The sequence below is a fragment of the Zingiber officinale genome, chromosome 2B, assembly GCF_018446385.1.
Source record: "Zingiber officinale cultivar Zhangliang chromosome 2B, Zo_v1.1, whole genome shotgun sequence".
NCBI classification, from domain to species: Eukaryota; Viridiplantae; Streptophyta; class Magnoliopsida; order Zingiberales; family Zingiberaceae; genus Zingiber; species Zingiber officinale.
Genome location: NC_055989.1, coordinates 132,197,485 through 132,215,355, shown reverse-complemented (window position 1 = coordinate 132,215,355; position 17,871 = coordinate 132,197,485). Strand labels below are relative to the sequence as shown.

At 36.0% G+C, this 17,871-nt stretch overlaps 2 protein-coding genes across 6 annotated transcripts in view; one reads left to right on the top strand and one right to left on the bottom strand.

Annotated features, from left to right (window-relative positions):
• LOC122047286 (ubiquitin receptor RAD23d-like) overlaps nucleotides 1–15,076 on the top strand; it is a 28,703-nt gene extending 13,627 nt beyond the window's left edge. For 2 of the 5 annotated variants that reach the window (XM_042608458.1, XM_042608454.1), the window contains 9 exons: nucleotides 637–719; nucleotides 809–871; nucleotides 8,680–8,857; nucleotides 9,221–9,370; nucleotides 9,453–9,518; nucleotides 9,593–9,640; nucleotides 9,717–9,832; nucleotides 9,917–9,998; nucleotides 13,339–13,459. In XM_042608458.1, coding sequence (XP_042464392.1) covers nucleotides 637–719; nucleotides 809–871; nucleotides 8,680–8,857; nucleotides 9,221–9,370; nucleotides 9,453–9,518; nucleotides 9,593–9,640; nucleotides 9,717–9,832; nucleotides 9,917–9,998; nucleotides 13,339–13,455 — 903 coding nt within the window. In that variant the 3' untranslated portion in view covers nucleotides 13,456–13,459. Of the gene's footprint in view, nucleotides 1–636; nucleotides 720–808; nucleotides 872–8,679; nucleotides 8,858–9,220; nucleotides 9,371–9,452; nucleotides 9,519–9,592; nucleotides 9,641–9,716; nucleotides 9,833–9,916; nucleotides 9,999–13,338; nucleotides 13,460–13,817; nucleotides 14,172–14,945 lie in introns of those variants that run through there. The other 3 variants (XM_042608457.1, XM_042608456.1, XM_042608455.1) reach the window with 3 other exon arrangements.
• On the bottom strand, nucleotides 14,564–17,222 carry LOC122047288 (uncharacterized protein At1g66480-like). The gene is made up of 2 exons (XM_042608459.1): nucleotides 16,552–17,222; nucleotides 14,564–15,006 (listed from the first exon to the last, which is right to left on the bottom strand). Exons 1-2 carry the CDS (start codon nucleotides 17,161–17,163, stop codon nucleotides 14,962–14,964), a joined length of 657 nt encoding a protein of 218 aa, XP_042464393.1. The 5' UTR covers nucleotides 17,164–17,222; the 3' UTR covers nucleotides 14,564–14,961.
• Nucleotides 17,223–17,871: the final 649 nt, after the last annotated feature.

Below are 17,871 nucleotides of genomic sequence, written 5' to 3'. Positions count from 1 at the left end.
TGCAGTCCATGTAGTGTGGTTCACTTTGGTCTAGATGGCCCACTCCATACTCTATTTGTAGTTGATTTGACACTCACAAATACCTAGCATAGCTTATGATGCTTCCAAGCAATTTGAATGCAAGTTTTTTTAAAGTTGAATATAAACACTTCAATCTATAATATTTGTGGCTAACATATACATGAGTACATGATGTTTTAGAACTATTTTGTCTACAAGATTAATGTAGAAGTCCTCATTGGAAAACTAATTAAGTCATTGTAGGTTGTTGTGAAATGGCATCAACAGTCCAATGTTAGGTCAATCTATTATACACCAATGACTAGATTATGAATTTGCAATTGATTATTGGTTATTACATAGATCATCTCATTTATCTCAAACTATGGTGCTGATATTTACATGAAGTCTGATTTAGCTGGATTCTTAGCAATTCGGTGATCTCTTGTGCATTTTACTTAATCTTTCTTAATTAAATTTAACTCATTTATGGTTAGTGTTGAACTATGATTGGTCACATTGGTTTGATAAAAATGCTGCAGGTGTTTCCACTAATTATGTCTTCTAATTGTGGTTACCTTGAAATGAATACTTCATTATTTTAGAATGTAAATATTCATGTTTTTCCTTTCGTAGGCTCCACCCACTAATGCAGCTGCCCCAGTCCATTCAGTTCCAGCATCTGTTCCATCTCAAACATCTGCATCAACATTATCAATGTAGGTTTCTTTTGACAATCCTGTTATAATTTTTATTCAATTTTCTATATCTATTGATTTTGATGACACTCTTTTTCTTTATTATGCAGAGCACCCATAGATACAGCAACCCCAACTGCCACTGCTACCGCAGCCTCAATAACTAGCAACCCGTGAGCCTCCTTTTCTTTATTCATGTAACTAATTCTATAACTCGCCAATGCTGGGTTTGTTTAGAAAATTTAATTCAATTTTAAAACAGATCAAATATATATTTTTTGATGGAATCAATATATAACCTAACAAATTCCTAAGAAACTTTATTTATCAGTGTAAAAATATTAATACTAAAAGCTAAACATGACTTAAAAAATAATGTTTGATATATTGGAGTAATCATACAATTTATTTTTTATCAAAGAAAGATAATTGTATACTATGCCTTCTTTTCTTTGAAAAAGGGGCTTCACTTACCAAATTTTGTATATAAATCTGACATTAATTGCCAGAAGTGTATTTTCTTTTGTTGAATGAAGTTATTTATAGCAAATTTAGAGATGAGAAAGGCAATTTCAAACTGCCTTAATTTGGGATCTGCTGAGTGGTGTATTAAAAAAAATTTTACTAATTAAAAAAAATACGAAACTGCCACATCAGCAGAGTAATGTTCCGTGAACAATGCTTAAATTGCATTAATTGTATTCCGTGAACAATGCTTAAACTGTATATTGCATGTGTATTTAAACTGTAAATTTAAGAACAGCAAAATCAAGGAAGAGAGTAATGTTTTCCTCTGTATTTTACTATATAGTAGTAGATTGTGCTACCCTTAGTACAAGTTTAGGCATCAAATTCTAAATATTGTAGACTCGGTGATGGAAATGTTTCTAGAAAAAACTCTGACTTCTTTGTGTTGTGTGCTTCTCTGCCTGTGATTTTACTTGGTTGCGTCACACTATTGCTAAATGACTTAAAATATGTTATCAGCAATCAAGTAAAGCGCAAAATAAAAAGGAAAGAAAAGGGCCAAAACTGATTTCATCATAAAAAATAATCTTGGTTTCTTTACTTTGTTTTATTATTTACATTATAATCTTTTAGGACCCATTTACGTATTAAAATAGTATTGAGTTCTTTCTCTTGGCACATTTCTTGGTGTTCTCTTAAACAGAAAATCCCCAATTTTTTTCATTAATTAACTTAATATATAACCATAACTATATGAAAAATGATTTTTTCTCTTTTAGGAAATATTCCTAAAGTAAGGAGAGTCTTGACACAATGATAAAATTTTCATGTGACCGAGAGGTTACAAGTTTGAGTCTTGAAAATAGTCTCTTGCAAGACAAGGTAAAACTATATACAATCCCACGGATAATGCTGCCATCATATCCCAAGTATATTCAAATTAAACATGAAATCAAATAGCAGCAGAAAGAAAATAGAAAAGTTGAAACATAACAAAAATAATGAAAACAAAATGTGCTAACATTAAAAAATAATGCATATGTAGAAATTTTAATAAAGTGATGTAACTCTACTTATCTGTTGGGCCAAAACCAAACTAAGGAAATCAATTTATAAAAATGTAAAAATTGTTTATTATCATATTATACTAGCGATATAGAAAAATAAATGTAGCTTTTGGAGTCTGAAAAGGGGAGGTTAATGGAGACTTATTGATTAGGGTTTGGAGAATATTCACCAAAAAACACGTTTGCAGAACCATGAGATTATGTGTTTGCTGCTTGCCTAATGCTGGAAGAGTGTAAGGCGAAGGAAGGTTTTTTTTTTTTTGCTAGCACTAGATATCCAACCCTTCAAGCCGACTAATCCTGGGATGACTGCCCAGTCTCACAAAAGTTTTCCACCGACTATCAGGTAAATCTGGAAGAACAGACATTCCAACAGCTCAACATCCCAGATTTGTTATCCCACAGGAGGAAAATGCCTTATAGTGCGCCATAGCTGGAAATCGAATCGTGGGTGCTTAGGAAACCGTTGGAAATTTAAAGTGAATGAAAAATTAAATCTAGATCGTTGGATCAAGATTGACAACTCTTGTTCATCCAACTTGAAAGGTTTAAGTGCCCTTTGGATGACTCAATCTCATCCATTGATTTTTAAAGGATGACATCTAATGAAAAGATAGTGTGTCTCTTAGGAAAGGATGTGATTTATATTCTCCAATTCAAAATGGATGGATGAGATATAATTGAATTAAGAGGTTCTTATACCCCTTCATTTAGTACAAATAAGATCTCTCACAACCTCATTCCAATCACTCAATTCCTTTCAAGCAAAGCAAGCATTACTTTCCATACTTGAATTGGAGAGTTTAAGAAGCTTCTTCAATTCGGAGGTCTTGCGATTTGTAGTGTTGCTATTGCAAAATATAGTCGTTGTATCTTGGGAGACGATTGTCGTGTTCTGTGAGTACCGTGTGCGGGGTAAATTCATCTTAAAGAGATAGAGTCTAACTCTAGTCTCGACTTCGCCAAAACGGTGGGATACCGTCATTTTGCCCGCGCTCAAATTGCACCACTATAACATATTCCAACAATTTTAAGACGTATTCTTATGTGCAATCTTAATGGATTCGATGGCTCCTGTTCCACCGGCATATGGTGAGAAGCCAGAGAAGTTTACAGGTACGGATTTTAAGAGGTGGTAGCAAAAGATGTTTTACCTAACCACGTTGAACCTTGCAAGGTTCTTATGTGAAGACGCTCCCTCTATATCTCAAGACGAGACTGATAAAGGAAAGAGGGCGGCATATGATGTCTGGGACATAGTGACTTCTTATGTTGAAACTATATCCTCAATGGCTTTGATAACACGTTATATGTGTATATTCCATTGATAACTGCAAAGGAGTTATGAGAATCTCTCGAAAAGAAGTACAAAACATAAGATGCCAAATTGAAGAAATTTATCGTCGGCAAATTCTTAAACTTCAAAATGATTGATTCCAAAACTGTGACAACTCAAGTCCAAGAGTTGCAGTTGATCCTACATAATTTGCATGCCAAGGGCATGACAATGAATGAGTCTTTTCAAGTTGTCGCGATAATCGAGAAACTTCCACCTTCGTGGAGGGAATTCAAAACTTATCTAAAGCACAAGCGAAAGGAGATGAGACTTGAGGATCTGATTGTAAGACTACGAATTGAAAAAACAATCGCAAGCAATCATAATCAATAAAAATGCCTATATTTGCAAAGGCAAATCTGCTGGAACCAGACACTGACAAAAAAAGAAAGTATCTCGACAAAGGGCAAAGCCAAGGGAGGGCCAAGAAGTTCCAAGGAACATTCCACAACTGTGGCAAACCGAATCATAATGTCAAAGACAACCGACATCCAAAGAAAGTCACTCAAGTACACATGACTGAAGATAAGTCAGTGCCAATAGATATGTTAGAATTTGACCTAACTACCATTGTATTTGAAGCCAACTTGGTGGGCAGTCCAAGGCAGTGGTGAGTCGATATTGGTGTCACACGGCACATTTGCTCTAACAAGGTTCATTTTTCAACTTATACCCCTATTAATGGGAGAAAACTAATTATTGGCAATTCTGCAACTTCCAACATTATTGGTCTTGGCAAGATAGTACTAAAGATTACATCAGGCAAAGAAGTGACACTAATTGATGTGCTTCATGTTCCTAACATTTGGAAGAATTTAGCATCAGGGTCGGCTCTTGTCAAAGCTGGATTCAAGCTAGTGTTTGAGTCGAATAAATATGTTTTGACAAAAAATGGTCAATTCATAGGCAGAGGATTCATGGAGAACGATCTATTTAAAATGAATGTAACGGTTGTACACCGTGAATTCAATGATAATAAAATGATAAATTCTGCTTATTTTGTCGAGTGTTCCAATTTATGGCATGTTAGACTTAGACATATAAATTATAACACTTTATGACGACTTATGAATTTAAATTTATTACCAACATTTAATGTTGATCCAACACATAAATGTGAAATATGTGTTGAAGTTAAAATGACAAAATTATCTTTCCATTCAGTGGAAAGAAGCACAACCCCTCTAGAATTAATTCATAGTGACATATGTGACTTAAAATTTGTGTAAACTAGAGGAGGCAAAAAGTACTTTGTTACTTTCATTGATAATTGCACTAGATACTATTATGTGTATCTATTGAAAGGCAAAGATGAAGCCTTAGAAGCATTAAAAAATTATAAGAATGAAGTTGAGAATCAAATTGGTCGACAAATTAAAAGAATTCGAACTGATCGAGGAGGAGAATATGATGGTCTATTTGATGAATTTTGTGCAAAATCTGACATTATTCATCAAACGACAGCTCGTTACTTTCCTCAATCAAATGGGATTGACGAGCATAAGAACCGAACTCTTAAAGAAATGATGAGTGCTATGTTGATAAGTTGGAGCTTACCCCAGAATTTGTGGGGGGGGAGCTATTTTATCGGCAAACTGTATTCTCAATAAAATCCCTCACAAAAGGAAAGATAAAACTCCTTATAAGTTATGGAAGGGTCATAAGTTTTCTTATAAATATCTAAAAGTATGGGGTGTTTGGCTAAGGTAAAAGTGCTTAAGGCAAAGCAAACAAAAATAGGACCAAAGACGATTGATTGCATTTTTATTGGATATATCAATAATAGTAGTGCATATCGATTTTTGGTGCACAAATCAGCAGTTCTTGATGTACATGTTGGAACAACAATTGATTCAAGGAATGCTATAATTTTTTAATATATTTCTCCTTGCAAAGATAGGAAAGAGGAAAGTTCAAATAAAAGAATTTATGAAACTGCGAGTAATCTTGGAAATAATGAAGAACCAGGACGCAGCAAGAGGGTTAGAATAGTAAATTCATTTGGTCCTAATTTCATGACTCATGTTGGAAAATGAACCAAGGACAATTAGTGAAGTCTTATCAAGTCTTGAGACTCCCTTTTGGAAAGAAGCCATTATAGTGAAATAAATTCCATCATGCAAAACTATACTTGGGATGGAATCAAGCCTTTAGGATGTAAATAGATCCTAAAGAAGAAATATAAGGTTGATGGAACTATTGAAAAATACAAGGCAAGACTAGTGGCAAAGGGATCAAACAAAAAGAAGACTTTGAAGACCTTGACTTCTTTGATACATATTCACCAGTAACAATGATCACATCCGTTCGAGTACTCATTGCTATTGCTGCAATACATAACCTTGAGATACATTAAATGAATGTGAAAACAACCTTTCTAAATGGTGAATTAGAAGAAGAAATATATATGGAGCAACCTGAAGGGTTTGTGATTCCAGACAAGAAAATAAGGTGTGTAGACTCGTGAAGTCACTGTATTGGCTAAAACGAGCACCGAAACAGTGGCATGAGAAATTTGACAAAACTATGATGTCAAATGGATTTAAAATAAACGAGTGCAATAACTACATATATATCAAAGGCACACCTAACTCGTTTGTCATTATCTATCTATATGTAGACGATATGCTCATCATAGGTAGTAATCATGATATAATCATGACCACTAAGAAGATGTTGACCAAAACTTTTGATATGAAAGATATGGATATAGCAGACGTTATACTCAGGATTAAGATCAATAAGACATTAGATGGAACTATTCTTTTACAACCTTATTATATTGAGACAGTACTAAGGAAATTTAATGTATATGATCTTTCCCTTGTAAAAATACCGATAGACTTAAGCTTGTACTTAGCTAAGAACCATGGTGAACCTGTATCCCAATTGGAATATTCGAGGATAATTAGCAACTTGATGTATATCACTAATTGCACACGTCCAGATATTGTCTATGCGGTTAACAAATTAAGTATATTTACGAATAATCCAAATAATGACCATTGGAAGGCATTAGGCTTCTTAAATATTTAAGACATACCTTAAAGTATGGATTACATTATACGAGATATCTAGCGACACTAGAAGGCTATTGTGATGCAAATTGGATATCTGATACAAAAGACTCTAAATCCACCAGTGGATATATATTTACCATTGGTAGTGGAGCAGTGTCATGGAAATTCACGAAACAAACCTGCATAGCTCGATCAACTATGGAATCTGAGTTTATAGCCTTAGATAAAGCCGCAGAAGAAGCAAAATGGCTTCGTAACCTCTTAGAAGATATCCAATGTTGGGAAAAACCAGTGCCTGAAGTGATGATATATTATGATAATCAATCGGCAATTGCAAGGGCACAAAATAGTTCGTATAATGGTAAGTCACAACATATTCGTCGACGACACAATATCATTAGGTAGCTGATCTCTAACAAAGTTATCTCTATCGATTATGTCAAATCAAAAGATAACTTAGCGGATCCTTTTACAAAATGATTAAATAGAGATCAAATATATTGCACATCAAGAGGAATGAGAATAAAAATCTACAAACAAGAACATTCATAGTGGTAACCCAACCTTATTTATTGGAGATCCTAAGATCTTGATTCAATGGGACAACGAAATTATGAAAGTTCACGTGAGCACTTGGACTAGTTCCCCTCTCATTCCTAGGATGAAAAAGTGCTACCTATGATATGTAGTGAGGTTAAGTTATAAACTTTTAATGACTCCTATACTTGAAAAAGTAGAGTACGACAGGATACTCTTTATAGAAGGTCATCTATATAAGTATGAAGTTGGCCGCTTCAATAAAATATTTATGAATCCAAGATGTTGTCCACAGACAAAACAGTGAGAACTATAAAGAAGTGAGAGAAGTTATTGTGTAGGTACCATTGTCTTGGTTTACACGAACGGCTAAGTAGTTTAAGACATCATGTTCACTAAGCGGCCTAGTAAATTTGATGGTACTCCACTACGGAAGGTTCAAAGTCACAAGTTACCTCTCCTGATCCAATAATTTCTCGATTGAACTCTCCTTAGGTGATAATATGCATGCATTAATTTTCATTCATGTGGGAGATTGTTGGAAATTTAAAGTGAATGAGAAATTAAATCTAGATCGTTGGATCAAGATTGACAAATCTTGTTCATCCAACTTGAAAGGTTTTGGATGGTTCAATCTCATCCATTGATTTCTAAAGGATGACATCTAATAAAGAGGTAGTGTTTCTTAGGAAATGATGTGATCTATATCATCTAATTTAAAATGGATGGATGAGATCTAATTGAACCAAGAGGTTTTTATACCCCTTCATTTAGTACAAATAAGATCCCTCACAATCTCATTTCAATCACTCAATTCCTTTGAAGCATAGCAAGCATTGCATTCTATACTGGCATTGGAGAGTTCAAGAAGCTTCTTCGGTTTGAAGGTCTTGCGATTTGTAGTGTTGTTATCGCAAAATACAATCGTTGTATCTTGGGAGGCGATTGTCGTGTTCCGTAAGCACCGTGTGCGGGGCAAATTCGTCTTAAAGAGATAGAGTCTAACTCTAGCCTTGATTTTGCCAAAACGGTGGGATACCGTCATTCTGCCTGCGCTCAGATTGCACCACTACAAGAGATCCCAACAGAGACTGCATTCGTACTGCACCATAGCCGGCGGGGCAAGGCAAAGGAAGTTTATGACTTGATGACAGGAGAACAATGGTGCCAAAATGTCACGTTCCTACCATTGCCAATGCCAAAATGTTGTTCGGGTATTGTCATGAGAGGCTTGTGGAAAGATACATAATTATTTGAAAGAAGACCGAGCCTGAATCAGCCCATTAGTTGCATACTGCAATTTGTTTCTTCTGGAAAATTTTTCTTCTAAAAACGTTTTCATGAAACAACTCTTAGTTGCCATATTTCTATCTCTGGATAGCTGACTTGCAATTAGGTCATATGTGCAAACCTTTCCCTTAATTATTTATTACTTAATTATCTTTTTTTTATATAATAATTGCATTAGTCTATCAGTTCAGTTTAATATCATAAAATAATATGCCTTCATGTTCTCCAATTCTGATCCTTTATTTGTGTATATGATTAAACAGCACTGAAGATGATCCTTACAGTCAAGTTGCATCAAATCTTGTTGCTGGTAGCAACTTGGAACAAACCATCAAACAAATTCTTGCCATGGGTGGGGGGGCTTGGGAAAGGGGCACTGTTATTCGTGCCTTGCATGCTGCATATAATAATCCTGAGCGTGCAGTCGAATATCTATACTCTGTAAGATCCACTTATGCATTGTGCTTGTCTCTCTTGTTAAAAAACATGTTGAATGCCTTTTCGTCCAAATAGTTATTGTTCTTGTTTGTGTACGATTTCACTTCACATTCTCCAGCAACGTCATCATCATTAACGCTATCATCAAGCCATGTTTGTCCTAACTATCTGAGGTCAGACTGCATGAATCTCATTCTCCATGGAGCTTTATCACATCGTACAATAACATTGAGTACAACTTATATTTGGCAATAAGACCAACTTTTCTCAATTGTTTCCCCCCTTGCAGATTTCTAGACATGATTGTCCCATAATCTTTTTTTTTGTTATGCAAATTTTGCTTTATAAGATCCGAACATATGTCAGGGTATTCCTGAGAATGCCGAAGCCCAAACCGTTGCACAGGTACCTCCTAGCGGGCAAACTCTCAGTTCTACAGTCGAAGCTCTGCCATCAGTTCAGTCTTCGGTTCCTTCTAGTGGTCCTAATTCTAGCCCTTTGGACCTCTTTCCCCAGGTAACCACGGCATATATGCTTCAGTCCATTCTACTATTTATAAGTACAATAAGTGGACATCACTATTATCCACAATTTATAGGGCCTTCCCAATTTTGGATCAAATGCTGGTGGGGGCAGCCTTGATTTTTTGAGGGATAATCCACAGGTGCCTGTAGTTTGTCTTATGCAACAAATTAAAACATTTGAACTGGAATTCTAACTTATTGTCTTATTTTACAGTTCCAAGCTTTGCAGGCTTTGATCCAGGCAAATCCACAAATCTTACAGGTTCTTTCATTGCTTCCATTTAGCATGTCTTTTTTTTTCGTGTTTTTTGCTCTATCAAATAATATCTTGTTTTCAGCCCATGCTGCAAGAGTTGGGGAAACAAAATCCTCAGTTTATGAGGATCTTTCAGGAACATCAAGGAGAGTTCCTTCGATTATTAAACCAACCTGCTGAGGGTACTGAGGCTGAGGGGTAAGGAAAATTAATTTCATTTAGTTCACCTCGTTTCACGTATGCATATCAAATTTTCTTACTTCTATTAATCAATGGAAATAGAAATCTTCTCGGTCAATTGGATGCTGCAATGCCAGAAGCCCTTGTTCTCGTCACTGATGAGGAGCGCATAGCCATTGAACGTGTAAGTTGGTCTTCTTTATATTTGACAGATTTTTTTTTCCTGTTTTTTTTTCCCTATTATGTACCTGCTCCTTAGTAAATTTTTTTAGTCATCCTGAAACATTGCTGTGCCAGTTCCATGTTTCGTTTTTTTTTTTTTTGACGTCATGAAGCATATGCCCCCACCCCTGCTCATTGGCAAAGAAGGATAATTGTCATTTAGATGTTACAATTCTAACAAAAGCTTCATCCTCATTTTATATCAGTTCAGTCTTTATAAGAGACAATACAAGGTTGAGCTCTGTATTAGCATTCCACAAACAGGAGAGAAGTGTTGGTATGAATAGTTGTCTACACAACAGCTTAAATGAAATATTTCTCAGTTTCTAAGAAAAAATATAGTTTCCAAATCTTTTAAAAAATATAGATCCGCTACATTAACGACCCCAGTGCCGGCCCCACGGATATGGAGGGAGGTATATGCAGGTACACAGGCGTCAAGTGCATGGTGGGATAAATCTCAGGTCGTCAGTTCATGAGAATCGACCCCTGGCCATTACGCCATAGAGTGGATGGTCAGTGGTGTTCAAACAACTTGGTCAACCTATAAGAAATCCATTATTTTATGATGATTGATACTTTGTGTGCGCAATATTTCCTTATTTGTGACTATGGATTAAAATATCATACCGAGTTGGTCGAAACAAGCGGAATATTTTATTCTGCTCGCCGACTGGCACCGGCACGATCCATCACCAACTCCAACAATAGCCGCGGAGGTATCACGTGACCCAATGACATCAGAGGGGTCACACTAGCGGGAGGATTTATTTAATTAAAATTGAGAACTTTGTTGATTATCAATCAACTCCTACCTATGATAGGGATAATCCAAAAAGGCTTAATTAAACTCTAATAAAATTATCTAATTAATTATATATATTTTTTATTTTAATTCTTAAAATATATAATAATTTATTATTATTTATTCATCTCCATATTTTTTTCCTTTTTTAAAAAAGTTTTATTTTTTTTAATTATTATATTTTGTATTTTTAAAATATCATGGAGGAATTGCGCAACTTCTGCGGCCATGAAGGGGTCGCATGAGCGAACTAGGGGTTTTAATTAAATATTTAAATTGATTATCTTAATCAACTCCTATATAGGATAGGGATACTTCTAATTAACTATATATTTTATTTATTTTAATTCTAAAAGTATAATTAATTAAATCACTAGAGGGGTCGCGTGAGCTAGATTGCCTCCGGTGTCTTAATTTTTAATTAAAACTTAGTTTAATAATTTCAATTAACTCTCAACTATATATATATATATATATATTATTTATTTTAATTCTAAAAATATATAATAAAATTTATTTATTTATAATACAATTTAAAAAAAAATCATATTTTTTTAAATAATTGAAGGGGAGCCTTGGCGCAACGGTGACATTGTTGCTATGTGACCAAAAGGTCACGGGTTCGAATCCTAGAAACAGCCTCTTGCAAAAAGCAGAGTAAGGCTGCGTACAATGGATCCTTCTCAGGACCCCGCATGACGGGAATTTCGTGCATCCCTTTATATATATATATATATATAATAATTAAGTTAAATTTCTTATTTTTATTAATATATTTTATATTTAAAAAAAACTAAACGATATCAACATGACATGATACGGTATCAAAATCGTATCACTCCTGTCAAACACTAAAAATCCGATACGGTTCGAAATTTCAAACCATGTTTGTAACATATTTAGATTCAATATTACGTTGAAGGGTTGTGAATCTTACACATTCACATGACTTTTAGTTGGAACCCATTTTGTTATTCTTCAATCTATCAATTATCGTTACTGGAAAAAATGAGAGAAGCTAGAGAAACTCTCTCCAGTGTCCATGCTTTCAAGCGCCAATCAGCGTGAATCGGCACTGTTAAGATCTTATTGCTTCGGCTGGCTGCCAATATCAATGCTTTGTTGGCCTGAATTAGTACCACTATGTCGCCCTTGGCTTATACAGTTTTGCTCGTACTGACTGGGATAGGTACCAAGATCAATCGCACAATCTAAATAGGAAGATTATCTTCCTTTAATTTATCCTTCAGTTGTATTTGTCTGTCACCGGAAGATGAAACAGTATAAAAACAGAGGGTAGGAAAAGAGAGAGAGCGCCTACCAAAGCACTAACAATAACAAATAGTAATGATGCAGGTTTAGAGAAATCAAGATATATTCATATCCTCTATACTTGTGATTATTCTAGTTCCAATTGTAGTTTAGTTCATGTACAACTCTCAGTGGTTACTAGGATTTATTAATGGATATATGGAGAAACTAGATCCAGTACCATATCTCCTACGAGTATTATTTGATACTAGAACCAGTACCATATCCCGTGTTTTCCATTTCCATAACCTATCTTACTAACTTCATCCATCCTCAGTGGCGGATTTAAAGGGGGGCTTGGGGGGGCCACGGCCCCCCCAAGTCTCCATGTAAATCCTCCCTATATATGGATATATATACATGGTTATATTCTATATACTAGGATATATATATATATATAGTATACAGATATAATTAGAATGGTGAAGGAGTACAAGATGATTAAATTAATTTTCCTTTTTAATATATTTTAATATAATGATGATATACTTATTAAATATGCTATATAATTTTAGAGAAAAATATTTTTCTTGGGTGTTTTTTAATTTACCTGATAGGAATTATGTTGGAAAAAAATAAAATTTAACAAAAGGAAACTAATTTACCTGGTAGGAATTATGTTGGAAAAAAAATAAAATTTAACAAAAGGAAACTACTGATAATTAATTATATACAAATATTATTAGTAATAATATTATTAGTTTATTACTATATAGAAATCTTTTCTAATTTATGATATAGACATTTTCTCTCCTATGGCTAGACATCTCGATCTTTTCCAATTCACACCAAAATCATTATTGTTGCTTTCATTATCAATTGTAGCATCATCGATCGCCAGAATTCAAAATTGATTACATATTTAGAAAGTTCGCAACCTAAATTTTCTATTGGTAGTTTAATATCAAAATCTTGAAGTAATATCGCAACTTGAGAAGGGTCGTTGGCCCTTGTTTCGTGTCGGAGCTACATTTGAACTTGTTCGTTATTGTTGTCTTGTCAACCACGATAACCTAGGACAGTGATTTCTAGGTAAATTTTGACCTCGATTTCAGTGATAAATTGAGAATTCGGAGGTTGTTTAAGGGTGTACAAATTTTTGACGATAATTATTTTTGTCACTTAGCATACGGCCCCCCTAAATTTAAAATTCTGGATCCGCCCCTGTCCATCCTTATTTTCTCAGCTCGAGTCATTGGGCTTCAGTCGCGCTGCTGTGTTGCAGGCGTTCTTTGCTTGCGACAAGAACGAGGAGCTCGCCGCCAACTATCTTCTGGATCATATGCACGAGTTTGAGGAATAATCCGGTAAGTTGATCTATTTTGTGTTCAGCTCAGCTGCGAGTTTCCGAGATGATAGTAGGCCTGTGTAGTATTCATTTGTGCTGCTTAAAGCTGTTTTTTAGATTCTTGAAAGCCTTAATTTCGCACAAAGATAGTTCCAGTTCCATCTTTCTTCTTTTTCTTTTCGTCGAGTGATAATTAGCAGGGAAAAACGAAATGAATGGCTTACTTTTGCCATGTTCTTCCTTTCTCTTGTTTCTATATTTCAAGTAGGCAAAACAAAGAAAAAAAATTTCTCTTTTCATCACTTTTTTTTCTTTCCCCCTTTTGCATTATTTATTTATTAAAATGCGCTTGTTTATTTATTATTATTGTTTTGAAGAAAAAAGGGCAAATTTCTTCATCTACCCACTAGAGTGGACCAATACTGTGACCCAAAATTATATACCTACTGCTACGACGTGACCCGTGCTACCTGCTTTTTCTGCTTGGCATCTCTTTGAGCATCTGCCACGAGCCACCATCCTCACTACAATTTAAAGAATGGCCGTATCATAAAATCACGGGATGGAATTCAGCTCAAGATCATCATCATATTTATTTCTCGTATACCTACCACATGCTTCCTTTGCCATTGCACTTTGACATAATAGCCCTTACAGTGTTTATGTAGTATATATAAGCTTATCGCATTGTCAAAATTAACATATTGATCACACATTTAAAGCTCGTTACAATATTTTAAATTATAATCTTAAACCCATACTCGTTTTTTTTCCTTTCTATAATTAATCTTAATAAATTTAACATCGCAATCTAAGCATTATGATGGTTACTGAAAGTCTTAAATATTGTAGTAGATACAAATATATATATAACTTAATAAACTATATAATAGAATTTAATCACTACATTACAGCTAGTTGTGGCCTATTTAGCTCCTCTTCTTCTTCTTTTTTTTTTTTTTTGGTCCTTTTGCCTTTTCTTCTCTCAGTTTATGAGGCAATTCTTGCGAATCCAGTCAAATTCCAAAAAATTCTCAAAATGAAAATATTTGTTCAATAATGGGTATAAGTATTGCACGTGCTCGAGCACAACATTGAAAGGAAAACAAATTAAAAGGTTGACTAAAAATAAAATTAAGAGATCTATTTCTTAAGCATAATCTAATTAATTACAGTGTTGTAGCGTTCCATTCACTCATAACACACCTCAAGAAACAACAGGACTGAAGTGCTCCACGCACTAAAACAAAACATGAGAAGGAAAAAAAAAATACAAAATTATATAATTACAAACATAATCAAGGGAGTGCCATTTCTCATAATAATTAGCTAATTACAACTAACAACTATTAATCTATATCTACTGAAAAGAACATAAATGCTGACACGTCTTTTTTTTTGTTTTTTTTTTTGAACTTGTGCTAAAATCACAGGGCCCTACTAAACTATATTTCAGATCACCCCCGTAATACATATATGAATACGTCTACTTTCAAATTTTGCAGGAGCTTGGAAGACGAATCACACCATGATTTCCTGTGGCGTTGCAAGAAATCTTGTTCTTTTCTGCAACAAATAGAGAAAAGGGTCAGAAAATCTTTCATTCTTTCTTTCTACTGGAAACACAAATAGCAATAAATAACTAAATCAAAATTCATTTTAAAAACATTGTTCTCTGAATTGTATCAAGTTACGCTCGCCAGTTCAACTAGTTAAAAACATTCAACGCCCAATCCAAGTTCAAAACATCTAAACATTCACCCAAGATAATTAAGAGTATGTTTGGTTTGTCCCATTTTCATTTTCTGAAAAATATATGTTTTTCATTTTTAAGAAAATGATTTTTCTGTATTTTTCGTTTTCTTTGAAAGCGCTCTCTCATTTCTTTAAAAATGAACGTGGAAAATGCAAACCAAACGTGTTTTCCATTTTCTCGGAAAATGAAAACAGAAAACAGCGTGAAAAATGCAAATCAAACGCCCCTTAAGCTTCTAAAGGAAAAAGAGTACCAACCATCCTCTTCTTCCTCGCCAATACAAATTGCAAGAAAATGCTAATCCTCTTTATAATAGAGTTCCACCCACATCTTCTCGCTTTGTTTAACATATGGAGCCTCGAGACTAGTAGTTAGAAATGAGATTTACTAAAAGAAAGTAGAGAAAACTCAAATATATCGGTCAATAAACTAGCATAATTAAGAAAGTTCTCCGGAATATATTATGAATCTCCAACTTTGGAAGCATCTACCTACTCCTACAATAAAAACACGCTCACTGTTTGATTAAGATTGCAAAAGTGTTTTGTTTTTTCATGTAGTACTCACTATTCCTCGAGTGGTACTTAATTTCTAAATGAAACTAGTAGACCTAAATTAGGAGCACTAAATTCGATCGTCTGATGGTTCAATCAATCAAGCCAAGATTCGATCTAAGCATATAGGAGAGAGATCAATCCTTGTTGACACAACCATGCAACTTAAACTGGCCCCCATGCCCATGATTCTGATCTTGCAACAAACACACGATATGCTCACATGGTGTGCTCCTTAATTTGACCCACACAATTATTAACAAGACCCCTAAAGCAACTTCCACATGGTGGCTCAATGCCATTGATTAGGCCCCCACGGGTTGGATCAGTTGGTTAAGTGCCTGCAGCTTGCCACTGAAGTTGTGGGGTCGAAGGTCGTCAGTTGCACTCGGAGATAAAATCCTGATCTGTGCGTCAAAAATTCCTTCGGCCCCCAGTCACCTATCCTGCCCAGCATTAATCGTGATTTATTCCCTCTGAAATCTTGTGGGGTCGGGGCCAGGGACCGCTAGGGTGGCGGTTCCACCTTTTACCACTCAATGCCATTGATTAGGACATCGAGTAATTTTTGACCTAGCTACCTTCAGTAAATACCCGCTCAAGTGTCAAACTCGATCTCCTCTACGTATCGTCTAACTAGTTTAATTTAATGTAGTAGAATAATAAAAGAAAAAAAAGTTTTAATGTGGGATTTTTAGATTGTTTTAAAGGCATCGATGTTGATTTATTAAGATGGATTGTTGCATGAAAATGATAATTATTTTTTTTTTTTATTTATTTATAAAGGTAATGCGGACGCACCTCCTTCCGACTGGCCGACAGAGAAGACGGCGCCGCAGGCGGCGGCGCCGACAAAAGAGTAGGACGGCTAGTGGCGCCGTCCTTGTCTTCCACCGCGCAAAGCTGCATGATCCTTTGCGCCACCTCCACGGCGTCGCCGGCAGTCTCCTCCATGAGCTTCTCTACCTGCGCCTTGGGCAGCCTCATCTTGATCCGCAAAGTGCCGTCGTCCTTGGCCCCCGTCACCGTGGCGGGCGCGCAGGCGATTCCGGAGCGGCTCGACACGTCGGACGCGGACCGCCGGGAGAGGCGGAGGCTCTCGAGACGCTCCCTGGCGCCCGACTGGCCGAGCTCCCCTGACCAGGCCCTGCGGCTGCCTCCCGAGCCGACCCGGTGGCGCGGGGGGCGGAGCTCGACTAGGAAGTAGAGCCTACCGGGCTTGAGCGGGGCGTCGGGGTCTAGAGGGCGAGCGCGGAGGCCGAGGCGGTGGACTTTTTGGGCGTCCAGCAAGGCGTGGGCGGGGTAGTCCCTGAGCACGCCGGCGGCCTGCGCCGGAGGCTTCACCTTGAAGGTGCTGCCGTCCACCTTCATCACCTTCGCCATTTTCTTCCTTCCTCCCAAACTATTCCCCATCTCCCTCCCTCTCCCTCTCTCACTCTCTCGGTTGCGTTTGGTTGGGAGGAAGGACAGAAGAGAACAGAGAAATTAAAATCACCGATTTCTTCATGAAAAGGCCCTCAGATTAATATAATTTTTAATAAGACCTTTATATTAATTTTAGTATTATATATGAACTAAATATTGATAGAAGGATGGTATAAAATATTCATCAATAAGGTAAATAAAAAAAAATCTTAAAATGAATGAGCATATCTCCGCTAATCAATTAAATAAATTTAAAAATATAAATATTTCAAATAACCATTTCTAACTTAGTTAATTTCATGAAAAATTGGGAGATGCAGTGGGAAATTTTGAACATTACGAAGGAGCAAAGTGAAACTTTTCCCCATTAATGTTCTTGTCGTCAACTTGTGAGGCGTAACCGCCGTCGCATTAATGGGAAATCCCCAGCGACGTAACAGTGACGGAAGCACGACGTCACCACCCGCCGAAATAACGGCCGTAAGTGCCGTAACGTGACTTCATTGTCACAGTTAAGCCCATGGGCCTAAACAAGGCCCGCCAAAACACGCGCACGAGTATCGTATGAGAAATTTGAGACAAGTTTGCGAACTAGATTCTCTTTCGTTGTGAGATCCTTGGGCAGTTGACCATTTTCAGTGAGGTTGAGGAATGTCATTGCAAGCTCGCTGATTGACTCGAACTGTAACTGCAGAC